At 34.3% G+C, this 17604-nt stretch overlaps 1 protein-coding gene across 3 annotated transcripts in view; it reads right to left on the bottom strand.

Annotated features, from left to right (window-relative positions):
- The window catches only part of LRBA (LPS responsive beige-like anchor protein), a 753999-nt gene that overhangs the window by 134508 nt on the left and 601887 nt on the right, over positions 1-17604 (bottom strand). For all 3 annotated transcript variants that reach the window (XM_032633582.1, XM_032633583.1, XM_032633584.1), the window contains one exon: positions 12390-12542. In XM_032633582.1, coding sequence (XP_032489473.1) covers positions 12390-12542 — 153 coding nt within the window. The remainder of the gene's footprint in view (positions 1-12389; positions 12543-17604) is intronic.

The following is a 17604-nucleotide window of genomic DNA, read 5'->3' as shown; positions in this document are numbered from 1 at the left end:
ATTGGGAGTGTGTCATTTTGCATTCACATCAGCAATGTAGGAGAATGCCTCTTTTCCCACAGCCTCATCAACAGAGCATCTTGGTGAATTTTTGGAATACTGCCAATCTGAAAGATGAAGATGGAATTTCAGTACAATTTATATTTCTCCTATTATGAGTGAGGCTGAATATTTTTTTCCATATGTTTAAGGGGCACTAACATTTGTTCTCCTGTGAATTGTTGCTCATTTTTCTATTATATTGTTGGGTTTATTTTTCTATAATTTTTAGGAGTTCTCTATAAGTGAGGTTCCCTAGCATTTGTCTAAGTTTTAATTCTCAAATATTTTTATTCAGTTTGTCATTTGTCTGACTTTGCTTCTGATGCATTTTGCTATGTGAAAATTATCTGTGTTTATGTAATCAAAGTGATCAGTTCTTTTGTTACCTTTGGGTTTTCAGTCAAAGTTGGGAAAGTTTTTTCCCACCCTCAGGTTATATAGAAATTCACTAAAGTTTTCCTCTAGCATTTGTTTCATCTTTTCACATTTAGACATCTAGTCCTTGGTTTTTGGTAGGACAAATAAAACTAAGGTTATCTTTTTTCATACAGCTAACCCATACCATTTATTATAAAGTCCATATTTTCCCCACTGTTTTGAGGTTAGGATGGGGGTTTACATCTTCTCTTCCCTTAACCAACACTAAGCCACTAGGATAGTATCAGTACAAAGTAGGTACTCAAAAGTATTTGATGAATGAATAAATAATTGTGCCTTATTTATTAACTGTACCTCAGGAGATTCTGATGCAGATTATGTTTTCCATACACCAAACTTTTAAGACACACCTCCGTAAAAGATACAGTTTACACCTGAAACCAGGATTCTATATGCAAAAAGGCATAGAAGGTCCACTGGGTAAGGAGAATAATGACCAGTGAGTCACATGTGTACGAAACCAGATTGAGAATGGGTTGTAGAAAGGCCATAGGGTGGTATGTAGGGGGTTTTTATGAAAAGTTTAAAGGAAAATGAGAGTTTTGAGAAGAGCTGTTTGCAGGGTTTCGTTTTATTTTGTTTTCTGAGGTGGTAGTGGTAAGGATAAGGTTATGAGCTTTACAATATAGTTTTGTTTAAATTTAATAGTGGGGGTCACCAGGGCATCCCTCAAGCTTTTACCTTGCCACATATGCCTAAAATAACATAATAGGTCAAAAGAAGATTGGAAACCCTGACAGAAAAATGACAGCTGGCACAAGTAAGAACTCTAGAATGCTAACAGGAAAGCCAAAAAAAGGCAGAAAAATGTGGGTCATTTTAGCTAAAGAACAAAAAGCTCTATGTATCTCAACTTTTTAGGATATCACGAAAAATACCTGAATATTTAACAATGAGTATACCAGAAAAGGCTATTCTCTAAGAGGCAGGGAAATGTGTAATCTATTTCACAAAAAGATTTATTTTCAAGGAAAATGGTGAGAAACATTGGAATTTTGAAAGTAAAAACTTCAATTGTATGGAAGTTTTTCTTTATGGGAATTATCTCATTCCTGCATGATGCTGAGTATTTCAGGCACTCTTCTATTCATTTCAGAACGTTTCTATCAAGGTAGAGTAGTAAACAAAATTAATAGGCATTTTTCTCCTTTCTTAACTTTAGAAGACATAAGATTGCATAAAACTATAGTTATAATACTGTACAGTGGGTTTATAACATATACAGATGTACTGTACATGAAAGGAGCACAAAATATGGGTAAGGGGATGAAACTAAGTTGGAACAGTCACTATATTTTACTGGAATTAAGCTAATATTAATCTGAAGTAGATTGTGATAAATTAAGATGCATTTTGTCCCTAGAGTAATGACTAAGAAAATAACTAAAAGAAATAAATAGTAAAAAAAAAAAATTAATGAAATAATATGGTAGACTAGAAATATCTATTTAATATAAAAGAAAATTTTAAAGTAAGAAAAGAGAAACAATAAGACCCAAGACTAAAGAACATAATCAGCAAAATGGCAGACATGAATCCAATCATATCAACAATAGCATTAAATAGCAGAGACTATCAGACTGGATAAATAACATCATCCAACTATATGCTATCTACAAAAGATAGACTTTATATTCAAAGACAAAATAGCTTGAAAGTATAAGAATGGAAATCTATGTACCATGCAAATAGCAACCACAAGAGAGCTGGATTGGCTATACTAATATTAAGCAAATCAGACTAAAAAAGTACTAGAAACGAAGAGGGACAATTTATGATGAAAAAGAAGTTCAGGAAAATAGTGCTGAAAAATGCCCCCACCTTGAAAAAAGATATCAGTTCCTATCACTAGAATCTGGAAATGTTATATATGGAAAAAGGGTCTTTGCAATGTGATTAAATTCAGGATTTTGAGATTGAAGCATCATTCTGGATTATGAGGGAGGGCCCTGAATGTAATCACATGTATCCTTTTAAGAAGAAGGTGGAAAGAGATTTCACTATAGACAGAAGAGGAGAAGGCAATGTGAGGACAGAGGCAGAGATCGTCTAAAGGGAGTATAACACTGATTTTGGACCTCCGGCCTCTAGAACCGTGAGAGAATAAACTGCGATTGTTTTAAGCCCCCAAGTTTTTGGTAATTCGTTATAGCAGCCATTGGATATTAATATATGCACCTAACAGCAGGATTCAAAAACACAGGAAGCCAAAACAGAACAGAAAATAATATTTGGGAACTTCAACATCTAACTAGCAAAAGTTTATAGACATAGGCAAAATCAGCAAAGATACAGAAGATTTAAACATAAAAACTTGATCAACTGACACCTATAGAATACTCAACAACATAAGAATACCCATTCTTCTCAAAAGCAAATGAAGAATTCTCTAACACAGACCACACACTAGGTCATAAAGCAAGTCTCAGTACACTTAAAATAACAGAAATCATACAAAGTATATTCTCCAATCACAATGAGATTAAATTAAAAATAAAAAGCAGAAGGAAATTTGGAAAATTCACAAATATCTAGAAACTAAGCAGTATAGTTCTGAAAAACCCATGAGTCAAAAATCACAAGAGAAATTAGAAAATGTTGTGAGAAATGAAATTAAGCAAACAAAATATCAAAACTTATGGGATGTAGCAAAAATAGTACATAAAGGGAAATTTATAGGTGTAAAAGCCAATATTAGAAAAGAAGGAAGAGGGACTTCCCTGGTGGTCTAATGGTTAAGGCTCCACACTCCCAATGCAGGGGGCCAGGGTTCAATCTCTGGTCAGCGAACTAGATCCCACATGCTACAAGTAAAAGAGCCTGCATGCCACATGCCACAGCTAATATGGCCCGCATGCTGCAATTAAAAAGATCCTGCATACTGCAACTAAGACCTGGTACAGTCAAATAAATAAATATTAAAAAAAAAAAAAGAAAGAAAGAAAGAAAATAAGGAAGAACTCAAATTAAAAAAACTTGTTTCCTTACTGTATAGCACAGAGAACTATATTCAGCATCCTATGATGAACCATAATGGAAAAGAATATTAAAAAAAGAATGCATATATATGTATAACTGAAACACTCTGCTGTACAGCAGAAATTAACACATTATAAATCAACCATATTTCAATTATAAAAAATAACAAACTAGTTTCCCAAATTAAGAATTCAGTAAAAGAGCAAACCAAATCCAAAGCAAGCAGAAGGAAAGAAACAATGAATATTAGAGTGAAAATCCAATGAAAGGAAAAAAAATAGAAACACAACAGAGAAAAAACAATGAAGCGAAAAGTCAGTTCTTTGAAAAGATCAACAAAACTGACAAACTGTTAGCAAGAATGACCAAGGGAAAAAAATGATACAAACTACCAAAAATCAGGGATGAATGAGGTAATACCACTACCCACCTTAGAGACATTAAAATGATTATAAAGCATACAATGAACAACTTCATACAAATAAATTAGACAACTTAGATCAAATGGCCAAATGCCTAGAAAGACACAAACTACTGAAACTGATTCAAGAAAAAAATAGAGAATCTGAATAAACCTATAACAAGTAAAAAATTGTTTTAGTAATTTAATACCTTCCCCCCACCCCCCCCCACACACACATAAAATGTCCTGACAGCTTCAGTGGTGGATCCAGTTAGACATTCAAAGAAGGAATAATAGCAATCTCTCACAAGGTCTTTCAGAAAATAGAGGAAGAGGTAACACTTTGCTCTATCTCATTCTATGAGACCAATATAAATCCAGATATTAAAATCATACAAAGATATCACAAGAAAACTACAACCCAATATTCCTCACGAATACAGATGCAAAAGTCCTAAAAAATAATAATTTCTCAACAAAATATTAACAAAAAATACAGTACAGATCAAAAGAATTTATATCATCCAAGGGTGATACACTCATGGAATGCAAGGTTGGTTTAACAACCAAAAGTCAATTAATGTAATATATCATATTTCACTTTTTGTTTGGAAAACTTTTCCCTATTCCAAGATCACAAAGAATTCCTCCTGTATTATCTTCTAAAAGTTTATAATTTTGCCTTTTGTTTGTTTCTTTATTCATTCATTCACTTTTTACTTTATTTTTAAAGCTTTAATATATTTTAATTTTTGTTGATGGTATAAGGTTACAACTTAATTTTTTTCCATATTAATATCTGTTATGAGTTAAATGGTATTCCCCCAAATTCATAGGTTGAAATCCTTAACTTCCCAGTAACTCAGAATGTGACCTTATTTGGAAATAGGGCCATTACATATGTAATTACTTATGTTAAGATGAGGTCATACTGGAGTAGAGTGGGTCCCTAATCCAATATAACTGATGTCCTTATAAAAAGGGAAAATTTGGACACAGATATAGACACACATAGAGGGAGGATGATGTGAACCGACGTAAGGAGAGCATAGCTAAATACAAGTCAGCAAGAGGCCTGGAACCAATTCTTCCCCCAACAACCCTCAGAAGAAACCAACCCTGCTGAACTTTGATTTCAGACTTCTAGCCTCCCAGGACTGTGAGACAATATATTCCTGTTGTTTAAGCCACCCAGTTTGTGGTACTTTGTCATGGCAGCCCTAGGAAACCAACACAATTACTATTTATCTCGGCATCTAAATTGAGAAGTCCATCCTTTCCCCACAGATCTGTAATACCAACTTTACAATAGATGAAGTTTATTTATATGTCCTGGTCTGTTTCTGGGTTCTCTGTTCTCTTTGATTAGTCTCTTTCTCCTAATTTCCCTAATTACTACAGCTTTAAAATAATTCATGATATATAGTAAAGCAAGTCCCTCTGAAATCTGTTCTTGTTCTCAGAAAGGGTTGTGGTTATAATTGGCCCTTTACCCTTTGCAATCAGTTTTTTATATTCCAACAAAATGAAACAAACCTACTGGGACCTGGATTGGTTTTCATATTGCATTTATAAACAAATTTGGGGAGAATTAATAATCTATCAACACAGTACATCTTTTTATTCCCACTTATTTAGGTGGCCATTCAGAACTAGAATTTTCACGGTAAATGATATACAGAACTAAAAGCAAACCAAACAATATTAATTTTAGCTTTTTAAAATTTTTCATACATATCTGCCCCCATTCCCCAGGGCTTTAGATCCAGCCACTGCAGGGAGTGGGGAAGTGGAGGGAAGGATACGCCCATAGTTGAGAATAATTATCACCAACTATACCACCATGACTATTTACATTCTTGGCCATATCATTATCAATGTGTAAAATGGAAAGGCAATTGGAAAAGGAACAGTATGAAAAGAGCATGTTAGCTTCTGGCATTTGTATTCCAAAAAAAAAAAAAAAAAAAAAGTTGCTTAGTCAGCTCTCTTAAGAAACAGGGTTTTGAATCCCATTTCTTCAGAAAATGGAAACAAGGATATGAATACAGGTCAAAAAAGTACAACCCCTTTCAAACCTCAACCAAATCTTTCAACCTTACAGTGTTTCTAAACACTGTAATTTAGAACATAATATGCTATTACAATAATCTAATTGCTATATCACTACAAATTCAGCCATCTCAAGCTGCAGGTCTTGCTATATGTACATATATAGCACGTTTTCATCAGGGAAAAGAGAGTCTTAGTCTCATCACTTAAGAATTGTAAATTTTCCATTCAAAGGAAAAAGAAAAGACTGACCTAGTTCATGCACATATATAAGATCTATGAAGATTTACACTGAAGAGATTTAAATTTTACCAATAGATAGGAAAAGACTAGGTTGGTGGTGAAATAAAATTTGAAATTTCTATTTTTCTCGTAGACAACAATATAAAAAATCACTTTTAATCTGTCCATATGTTATCTGGAAAGAAGATAACATACTCATTTAATTTTTCTTTATCTTCTCAAGCAAGTGACAACCCATCCCACCTTTATGAAACAGTAGGAAAGAGAGAAGCTACAGAAGATACACAAAAGCGAAGGTGACTCTAACTGGTAACCTCAGGACAATTCATTAATAGGAGCCTTCCTTTACTAAATTCATGCCACCTCTCAGCCCTCAGAAGCCTTCTATTTCAACAGCCTAAGTTATCAAAAAGGAAGTTACCTCCAAAGAGTACAGGTATTGTCTGCCTGGTTCATTGAGTCTAACAGTGCTGGTACGTAGATAGGCAACTCAGTAAGTACCTGTTAGATGAACAAATTACTTTCATTATTATTATAACTTGAATAAACTACACATCCTGTGGAAAAAACAAAATGCTCCACCTCACCAACTTTTATAAACTTTTTACAAAAAATATTACTGCTGAGAGTATGACCTTCTTTGTCTGTTATTCAACTTAAAATTCAAAGGTTGTAAGAGGCAGTATAATATAGGTCCATAACATCGACCTTATGAGATAATGATGAGCAGTCTGAATTCACACGTTTTCATATTATTTGGAAGTATGAGAGCCTGTTTCTCATTTATATTTCTGAAGCAATATTTGGAATAATTTTTCTTCTGGTCTAGGAAGTATTAAATAAAACAGACCAATCTCTTGGATGTATTTAAGACTGCTTTGGTTTTACCCCGACTCCAACTCTTCAGAACAACGAAAATTTAACTTATATACCTGAAAGAATAATCAGACCTATGAAGGTTTTCTTTCTAAAATACACAGGATATTATCTTCTGTGTATAAATTCGACACTTAAGGCCAACTCACAAATCCTTATTTACATCTTCACTACCTACAGAAAGCTCAAGGAGTAAAATAGTTATAGATAAGGTAGCAGTTACAGGCCTCTAACACAAAGAAAATGTAGCGTTACTGTCCACCATCAAAATCATGCTCCTAAAAATATTCTATTCCCTTGAAATAATACTTGGGCAACCAAATACTTAAAAAAGGCGTGCTGGGTATCTTAAAATGAGTATGTCAGTTAATTAAATCTATGATCCCCCGCTACCAATGGAGTACTGTACAATCTGTTATTATTCACTGTCCTATAGATCATCTGTTCTTGGTGCTGGTTTGTTCCAGGAAGAGAGACAGCTGCAACACTATATCCCTGTTCAACCTGAGGACCATCTGACTTTAATTGTAACACACAGCTTGATGTGGCTCTGGCTATGAGAAGCCAAAGTATCGTCTGTAATAATCTGGAAAAGCAGAAACCTGCCAACAGAGGGCTGAAAACAGGGACTTGTGCTGTCTGGCTGCCTGACGGGCTGCAGGAAATATGATTAATGAGCAAGGTATAATGATATCAGGAACCCGATTAGCACCACAAAAAGGTCACAGATCAAAGTAGTATGCATTTCATGAGCTAAAATCATTGCATAAAATCTGTGGACTTGAAGAGGTAAACCAAAGAGGAGGGCGATAAAACCCTTATGTGATAACAGGCTAACATACATAAAATACCATACTAATAATTTAGTCACTTACAGAAAGTTAACAGGAAAATTTTAAACGAATCAATATGAACTGCACCATAGGAAAGCTTTGTTCATCACAGGTGTATAATAAATATTTTTGAATGAATGAATGAGCTATTAAATTCTTTCCTAAAGGCACATGTAAGTAAAATCAAGTATTTTTCTAATTATGAGTTAAAATTATCAGAGATGTAAATATTTCACTGTAAAATGTTTGCATTTAACTTGCAGTAAATTTTTATAAGTTCTGTTAAGAATATAAGCTTATTCAGAAGATGAAGACATCTGTAAAACTCAGAGAAAGAGGAATCACTGGGACAAATGTTTAATAGCTCAATAAGAAGTTACATTAAATGTGCAGTTAGTATTATAAAATACTACTGTTTAACATTTGATAGGCATACATAAGTTGAGAGCATGAGCAGGCAAAACCAAAATCTTATTGGAAAACAATTTAGTAAGCTGCGACCTTCTTTTCCTTGGTGCCCTTGTGAGACTTGTTCCAAATAGACCTGGTTCTTCTGAGGAGAGGGTACTGAGAGTAGGGATGGGGGTACTATCAGGAGAGTGGCTTACTTTATACAGTTACATTTTCTTAATTGTCAAAATATTGTTGAAGAGCTTTAAATATAACTTACTCAAATGTTTCTGCCTCTTAGACCTCTTTTAAAGCAAACACATTAACAAATTTCTTTGTATTTTTAACAATACTAAATATGGTAATGATTAATAGAGAGTTGGTTCCCTTGAGACTTAAAAGTATAAACTGAGAAAAAATGCTTCAATAATAAAATGATCAGAACATGGTTTTAATTTTTTAAAAAATATATTCCTCAAGAATGGGGATGATTATTTACAACTTTCAAATCTTATATAAATATTATTTTGTATCTACCTAATAGCAAAAACATTTATTCACAATGGTGATTCAGCCAGCCATACACTGTCGCCCCACAGTAAGCCCTCAGGCACTGCAGCCACCCCCAACGGTGCAACCCCCAGGACTCAGGAGGGAAAGAACAGGATACTGGCCCCAGACAGCTAAGGTGTATATCAAAGGAATGACTTCAAAGAGCCCAGATTCTTGCATCTTCCCATACATAGAGACGCACTAAATTCATTAATTTGAGATACCTGGTTTTCCTTAATTAACAGTAATCTTTTGATGTTCCAACTACCTGGGCTTGAAGTACTTAGAAAGTCCACTGAATAAAACATAATTCTCAAAAAAAAAAAATGGTGATTCAGAAGGAACCATTACAAAGGAAAAGACAAGCCACAAACTAGGAGAAAAATATCTGCAAAACATATGTTGGATAAAGGATTTTTATGGAGGATATATAAAGATGTCTTACAACTAAATAATAAAAAGACATACAACCCAATTAAAAAACAGGCAAAAGATCTGAATAGACAGCTCACCAAAGAACATATTAAAGATAGGAAATAAGCCTGTGAAAAGATGGTCAACATCATTAGTCATTAGGGAAATACAAATTAAAATCACAATGAATCACTGGAAGAGCTAAAACAAAGAAGATTGACTGGGCTTCCCTGGTGGCCCAGTGGTTGAGAATCTGCCTCCCAATGCAGGGGACACGGGTTTGAGCCCTGGTATGGGAGGATCCCACATGCCGCGGAGCAACTAGGCCCGTGAGCCACAACTACTGAGCCTGCACGTCTGGAGCCTGTGCTCCGCAACAAGAGAGGCTGCGATAGTGAGAGGCCCGTGCACCACGATGAAGAGTGGCCCCCGCTTGCCACAACTAGAGAAAGCCCTCGCACAGAAACGAAGACCCGACACAGCAAAAATAAATTAATTAATTAATAACCCCCTACCCCCCCCCAAAAAAATAAATAAATAAATAAAGAAGATTGACAATACCAAGTCTTTGCAAGGCTATGGCAAATTGAAACTTCACATATTGTTGGTGGGAATGCAAAATGGTAAATATATTCTTATCATATGACTGAGCAATTAATTAAACTCCTAGGAATCTATCCAAGAGAAATGAAAACAGATATCCACCCTAAGACATATGCAAATATTCTTAAGAGCCTAAAACTGGAAAAAAGCAAAATGTCCATAAACTGGTAAATAAACAAAAGGTGTCATATCTATATAATGGAATACTATGCAGCAACACAAAGAAATTACTGATACGTGCACAATATGGAGGAATCTCAAGAACATCATGCTAAGTGAAAGAGTCAGGCACAAAAAGACTACATACGGCAGGATTCCATATATATAAAATTTCTAGAAAAAGCAAAACTAAAGAGACAGAATCAGTGGTTGCCTGGGACTACGACTGGGAGCAAACAGATACAAGGAAAGTTTTTGCAGTGAGGTAAGCTGATTGTGCTGATGGTTACATAATTGTACACATTTATTAAAACTCATTGAATTGAGCACTTTTAAAAAGATGGATTTTATGGTATGCAAATTATACCTCAATAAATGTGTTTTAAAAGCATAGAAAATTATTGAAAGCAAACCCCCAAAAATAACCCCAAAACTGCAGAATGACTAGACCTTCTATTGACATCTACATACCCCTGGAGAGAAAAAAAAAACAACAAAAAAAACACGACCATAGACAACTGTCACATTTAAAAGTTTGACATCTCCTTTAACATCTTTCAGAGCTAAGCTTTGTCTTGGGCTCTCATTATAATTACAGTTAACTTAAAAATCTTGAAAAATACATGCAGTAAACCAAAATGCAACATGTACCTTAAGACTGTGATAGAATAATGTTAGGTGCTATTGCCTGAAGACCTCCTGTAAGCCAGAGAAAATTCTAGGTATTTTACATATATAATTACAGTTTTACACAAATAATTTTCAAATTACAACGAGGAAATCAAGGCTCAGAAAAGTTAAATTGCCTAAGGTCCCATAACCAGCAATGTGAGTTATCCACGATTAGGAAAACTGGTCTAACTTCAAAGCCTACACTCTTTCCACTCTCCCTGCACTGCTTCCAGTATATGTAAAACACGAATTTTCAGTAATAATGGGATTACAATTAGGATCTAGAATACTGTACAGGATTAAAATATAATTGTTGGGCTTCCCTGGTGGCGCAGTGGTTGAGAGTCCGCCTGCTGATGCAGGGGACACAGGTTCGTGCCCCGGTCTGGGAGGATCCCACATGCCGCAGAGCGGCTGGGCCCGTGAGCCATGGCCCCTGAGCCTGCGTGTCCGGAGCCTGTGCTCCGCAACGAAAGAGGCCACAACAGTGAGAGGCCCGCGTACTGCAAAAAAATATATATATATAAATATATATATATATATATATATATATATAAAAAATTGTTGGTAGAAAAGGTAAGCATACCAAGAAAACTAAAATGAAATAATTTTCCTTGTTTTAGTAAAATTAAAAACACAATGCAATTTCGGTTTCATTTTTATTTTACTTATTTATTTATTAAATAAATTTATTTGTTTTATTTTTAAATTTTTTGGCTGTTGGGTCTTTGTTGCTGTGCGCGGGCTTTTCCCTAGTTGCGGCGAGTGGGGGCTACTCTTCGTTGTGGTGCGAGGGCTTCTCATTGTCGTGTCTTCTCTTGTTGTGGAGCACGGGCTCTAGGTGCACGGGCTTCAGTAGTTGTGGCACTTGGGCTCGGTAACTGTGGCACTTGGGCTCAGTAGTTGTGGCTCGTGCACCCTAGAGCGCAGGCTAAGTAGTTGTGGTGCATGGCTTAGTTGCTCTGCAGCATGTGGGATCTTCCCAGGCCAGGGGTGAAACCTGTGTTCTCTACATTGGCAGGTGGATTCTTAACCATTGCGCCACCAGGGAAGCCCTAGGTTTCATTTTTAATATGAAGTATGAAGTATGATAAAGAAACTACTTTCAAAAACTGAGAATAAAGCTCCCTGATTCTAGGCATTTATGAAAGTTAAAGGCAAAAAGGAAAAGTCATATATTTTTTCATAAAACAATCCAGAACCTACACAACAGAGGACATTAAAGAGTCCACAGGAGAGGATTATGAAGAGTTGGTTGTAAGCACAATGATTATTGCACTTTTCACTTTTTAAGTTTTCATATTCTAAATATTAGATGAAGATTTCCTTCAAAAGACAGATACAGCATATAATTTGAAAATCTTGTTTCTATTATCGAAGCGTACAATGGCCTTCCAACCTGAACACAGAATTATGTTCTTCTCCTAGTACAAGAAACTCATATTTGAAAAAGCATAGAATTCAATAAGAAATTCACTTATAATCTTGAATCATCTTGTTCATATAAAAGTAACCTAAGTTCTCCATAAAAGAATAAAAGACACATTATACCTTTCATGTCAATAAGATTTTATAAAGTATATATGGAGATTCATGAACTATTACATCACTTTTAGTTATCCCTATCAACTACAGTTTTGCCCAGAAGAGTAAGGGTTAATGATTATACCAACACATGAAAGATACTTTGAGAAAAGGCTCATGACAGACAGAGTAGATGATTACTATCTTACCAATCTGTTTATGCGAACAAATTCTTCTGAGGTTTTGGCCCAAGGAGGAAGTTCAACATCAGACACTACTGTCCCATCATCCATCACTCCAAGATTATAATTATTGAAGTTGACAAACATCTCAGGGAGATAATAAAATTCAGGGATCAACTCCTATATAAAAATAAAAGACAATGTCATATTATAAATTGTAGAATACTGACTAGGTATTCATAAAAGGGCTGATCATTTCCTATTGTGCAGAAGAACAAAATAAACATAGGAAAGTTTTTACTCTTTTCATATCATAGCCCTATCACAAAGTTCTATTAAGGTAGACAGATCCCATCCAACCAAATTTAAATAACACCTTACTGGGTGGTCACATGCTTTCCTTTAGGACAAGTCTTACAAACTCAAAACTCTTATATACCAACATTTGAGTAATATTTGAGGTTTGACAAGACGTAAACAGTTTAACATGCTGTAATATCAACAATAGCTTAAACTAGATTTTTTTGAGGTATATGGAATTTTTGCCAGAAAAAAAAAAACCAAAATCTTTATAAGCATTAAAATGCTTTGGTCCATCACCAACCAGGAAGATATTCATTGCATTTAGCCACAGTGTAACAGTATGTTTTGCTCACATTTCAAAACATTCAAGTTTAGTTTTAGGGTACTAACTCTTATAAAAGATCAAAATTTATAATCAGCCTAGAAAATGACCTGCATGAGAAACTAAGTCATATAAACATGACTTTAATAAGGACATTTAAAATACGCTTTAACAGGATACTTAATAAGCAGAAAAATGCAGCCAGTTAGGTTTTTGTGTACAATCAGCCCCATGTATAACTATTTCAGAGGTCCTATAGATCAGACTTGAAATCCAGTCTTGACATGGGTCAGTGACTCAGTGGTCTTTCAGATACCCCCTCAGGGCCAGCTATGGCAGGCCCGGCTTTCCAAATGGTTGAGTGAAATAGGGAGGTCATCAGATTTTGGACAAGGTCAGTATGAACTCACTAGAGCAAAGAAAAAAAATTCAGCAGGAATTAAGCTATTATCACCTCCATCATCCATGTGAAATGTTCCTTGACTTTGAATCGTATATCCTTTGTTTACAATCACAATAATTAACTAAGCAGGGTAGAAATGAGCTTGCCCTCCAAATGCCTGACAACCACATGATCATTGACTTGCAAAACATTTAAACTGAACAAAATTAATTTTTTTAAAAGGAAGATCCTGTTAAGTTTAACCATAAATGAAATGATGCAATGTTCATACAACAATTTTAAGAATCTCTTCTCCACAATGATGCATATAAGTCTAATTAACAAAAGACATATTTTATGCAACAAAAAGCTATATTCAATTTGTTTTAGCTAAATAACTTACTGCATGACATGAATCAAGTACTAAAATAAAACTCTTAATAAACATCACATTTAATCTTCACAACAACTTATCACACTTAATCTTCACAACAACTTTACAAGGTAAGGTATCATCTTCATTTAAAAAAATTAACTAAGGCTCAAAGAAGTTAAGTAATATGCCCAAGGTTATGCAGCTGATTTATGATAAATTTGGAACTTAGATCAAGATTTGTTTAACTCTAAAGCCTGTGTCCTTAATCATCAAAAAAGCATGGGTTCTATTACATAATATATACAGTGCTACACATTTAAAATATGTTTTTAACATATATTCTAAGCAATTTTTTAAAAAAGTAAACAAAACCTTTTCATTCTTCTATGATAAGAAAACAACTGGTTCTCCTGAAAAAAATATTTTATTTATATGTGTATATGTATATATACTACACATATAGGAAGAATTTTAAAAATATGCTATAATTATTATTTACCCATATATAAATATGTCACTTTATAACTATCAATTTGCTGAAGTATGCATTCAATAAATTCCAGCTTTGAGAAAATTTCCCAAAATGTCTTATTTTCACTCCATATTGCTTGTGCTAGTAAAGAGGAATGTTACTATTTCCAAGTCTTGTTCTACAGTAGTAATGGAGGACCATGCCTTCCTTGTGTATTCAAAATCAAAGCAGCATTTTGGTTTAATTATTTACTTATTCTTTAAATTTCAATAATACCTGCCCACCCGTACCCTCACACTAATGCTCTCACAATTAGAGGATATTGTCCTTCTTTTGCCTGTTATACTCATTATGCTTCTATATAATTCTCCTAGGAATCAAAACAAATATAATGGCTGAATTTTAGATGCTAGGTTTCTCCCAAGTTTTGGGAGATCAGTCATCTGCATTATAAATCAGAGATACATATTGCATAGTAAAAATATGCAAAAAATATACTCTTTCTTGAGACCATGCCTAGACAGCAGATGAAGACCCAACACAGCCATAAATAAATAAATTTATTAAAAATACATTCAATTAACAGAAATATATTTTGTTTGTGCCCTACTTTATTTAAACACATAAATTTATTATGAATTTATTTTATTTTAATGTTGACAGCTTACTCTAAATATAAATTCAGTTAATTTAACTCAAAATTAAATGGAGCAAAATTACACATAAAATAAACAAGAAATTTGTAATAAAAGATATGAAGAAAGCAATTTTAAATCTTACTGGACTATGTTAAACATTCAGTTGCATAATTTCTGTAATGCTGGGAGGGAGGTAATACTTTATCAGTTTCCATAATTACCATAGATTTTACTTGCAATTTCCTATTAAAGATAGATACCCTATAATTTTGTAGAGTGGACATTATAAAAATATTTCAAAATTAAGATTTTAAACTTTATTAATTAAAAATTAAGCTTAATACTTCACTTGAAATTTATCGAGATAGGAATTTTACATTTTGCTTCTTTATTTTTTACCTCCCAACCTCCCATCCCATACACTTCTCCAATTTCAAGAGAGTTCTCAGGCACTTCCAGAACATTTGCAAGGTCCAGAGCAGAGACCTCCTGAAGACATCCTCTTTTTCTGTCCTTTGTGAAAGTCTAAGCAAACAGGAGATTATGTAAAATGTCTAGGAGAAGGAGTGTCAAAGGTTAATATTTTTAAAAAGACAGAAACCAAAGAAGAGTTTTTCCTCAAGATTAGGGAACCAAGTTTCTCAAAATCTGTAGTCAGCTTTCTTTAGCCTGAGGGCAAGGGGAGGGGATGAAGAGGTTAGGCTGGAACCTAGGGGATGGTAAGTGGTAATCAAGGTCCCTACTTGTCCATATAGTGCCTCTGTATAAATTAGAAAAAAGCAATCCTTCTGGGCTAATTCAGCCCCAAGAGAACTCAGTTTGGTAAGTGCAGTACAGGTTGGATTTCTGCTTCTCCTTTCCTTCAGTCAAGCACCCTTACATAGAGAACAATTTGCCCACCTCTACACAATGGCTTCATGATGGTGCACTTATGGAAGACAGTCCCTTGGCACCAGGGATTTGGCATCAGCAAATATTTCTTAACTCAAGCTTAGATAATCAGCAGAGCTGCCAGCTTCTAAAAGACCATGTGTCCTAGACAATGAAGATATTACTAGTGAACAAGATGAACTGAAGATGTGAGAGCCAATTTTCTAGATATCACATAAGCCTGGATCTCATTCAAGCCCTGGGAAAAGGAGGTCTCTGCCCTACCCATCTAATAACTGTGAAAGAACTTCCTACTAGCATAATATAAAGAAGATTTGAATTCAAATTAGGACATTTCTTATATACTTGAGTTGCTGGTTATGAATTTATACACACAGTTGACATCTGTACAACACTGGGGTTAGGGTTCCTACTGTCTACTCAGTCAATCTGAGTGTTATTTATAGTTGGCACTCCTTATCTGCAGTTCCTCTATATCCCACATGGGCGGTTCCAAATCCATGGATTCAACCAACATTGGACAGGGTACTACTATAGTATTTACTATTTTAAAAAATTCACACATAAGTGGACCCGTGCAGTTCAAAACCATGTTGTTCAAGAGTCAACTGTATTTCAGTGATAAAAAGTTACCAATATATTCACTGACAATTATTTCTAGGAGACAAAATGGTAGAGAAAATTCAGTATGAGCAGTATAAAACTTTTAAAATTTCCCATCATTTAACTGATTACTTGATATAAGCTTTAGGTAGGTATGAAGAGTGATATAACACATCATAATCACAAAAAGCATTTATTTCATTTTTACTCTGCAAAGAACTGTGTTAGGATCTGGGATATGGAGACGTGAGTGCTACTTCCCCTCTACAGATCAGATCACAGATCTAACAGTGAAAGGATACATTTTTTAGGAGGAAATTGGTTGTAGGCACAAATAGTACTCTAGAAATTCAAAAGAGAAAAGGATGTCTAAAAGTTGGGGTGGTCAAAAAAAAAAAATAAGTTGGGGTGGTCAGAGAAAGCTTTAGGGAGAAGAACATAATACATTGTACTTCCCTAATATAACACTCATCAAACTGTATTGCTTCCTCTAAATTGACGGCTCCAGGAGATAAAGGACTTTAAGTATCTTGTTCACTGCTACACCTCCAAAGCCTAGACATAGTGAGTGAAACATGTTAGATATTCAGTAAAAATCTGTTGAATGAATGATTGAAGAATGGTACTTAAAGTCAAAGATAAATATTAGCAGAGGGGAAACACAAGAACAGTCCTGACAAGGGGAATATCTTAAGAAGAGGTACAGAGATGGAAACTTGAATATATCATGTGTTTCCAGTGATCAATGAAGAACTATTTAGTTGGTTTAGAGAGGACTATATACATGAAGTAGGAGATAATTTAAAATAGGACAAATGTTTCCAATAAATTAGCACTGAAAAGAAAGATTACAAAGAATCTAATATAGTATAAAGGACATCATCAAATAAAGACAATTAAGTAAAGGAGTGAGTATATATACTTAAACCATATGACAATCTCGTTGGAAGGAAATCTGCATAAGTAAATCAGTTGATGGGAGTTGAATACCCTCTTAACATAAAATAAACATACTGAACGCAACTGAGGTACACCAACATGTAAACAAAAAGATAAATAAGTATATATACTGCCTGAATTTTACTATGGATGATAGTGACATTCAAGTTATAAGTAGAATTCCGTCTTAATCCTAAAAGCATCTTTCTAAGAACTATGCCTTGATATAACACCAAATATTATAGTTCAGAATTATCTCCTTTGACAGATGAAATTTAGTGATAGAGTCAAAGATTATGTCTTTCTAATACTTCTA

Source organism: Phocoena sinus, chromosome 5 (genome assembly GCF_008692025.1).
Source record: "Phocoena sinus isolate mPhoSin1 chromosome 5, mPhoSin1.pri, whole genome shotgun sequence".
Taxonomy (NCBI): domain Eukaryota; kingdom Metazoa; phylum Chordata; class Mammalia; order Artiodactyla; family Phocoenidae; genus Phocoena; species Phocoena sinus.
This window is presented reverse-complemented; position numbering and strand designations above follow the sequence as displayed.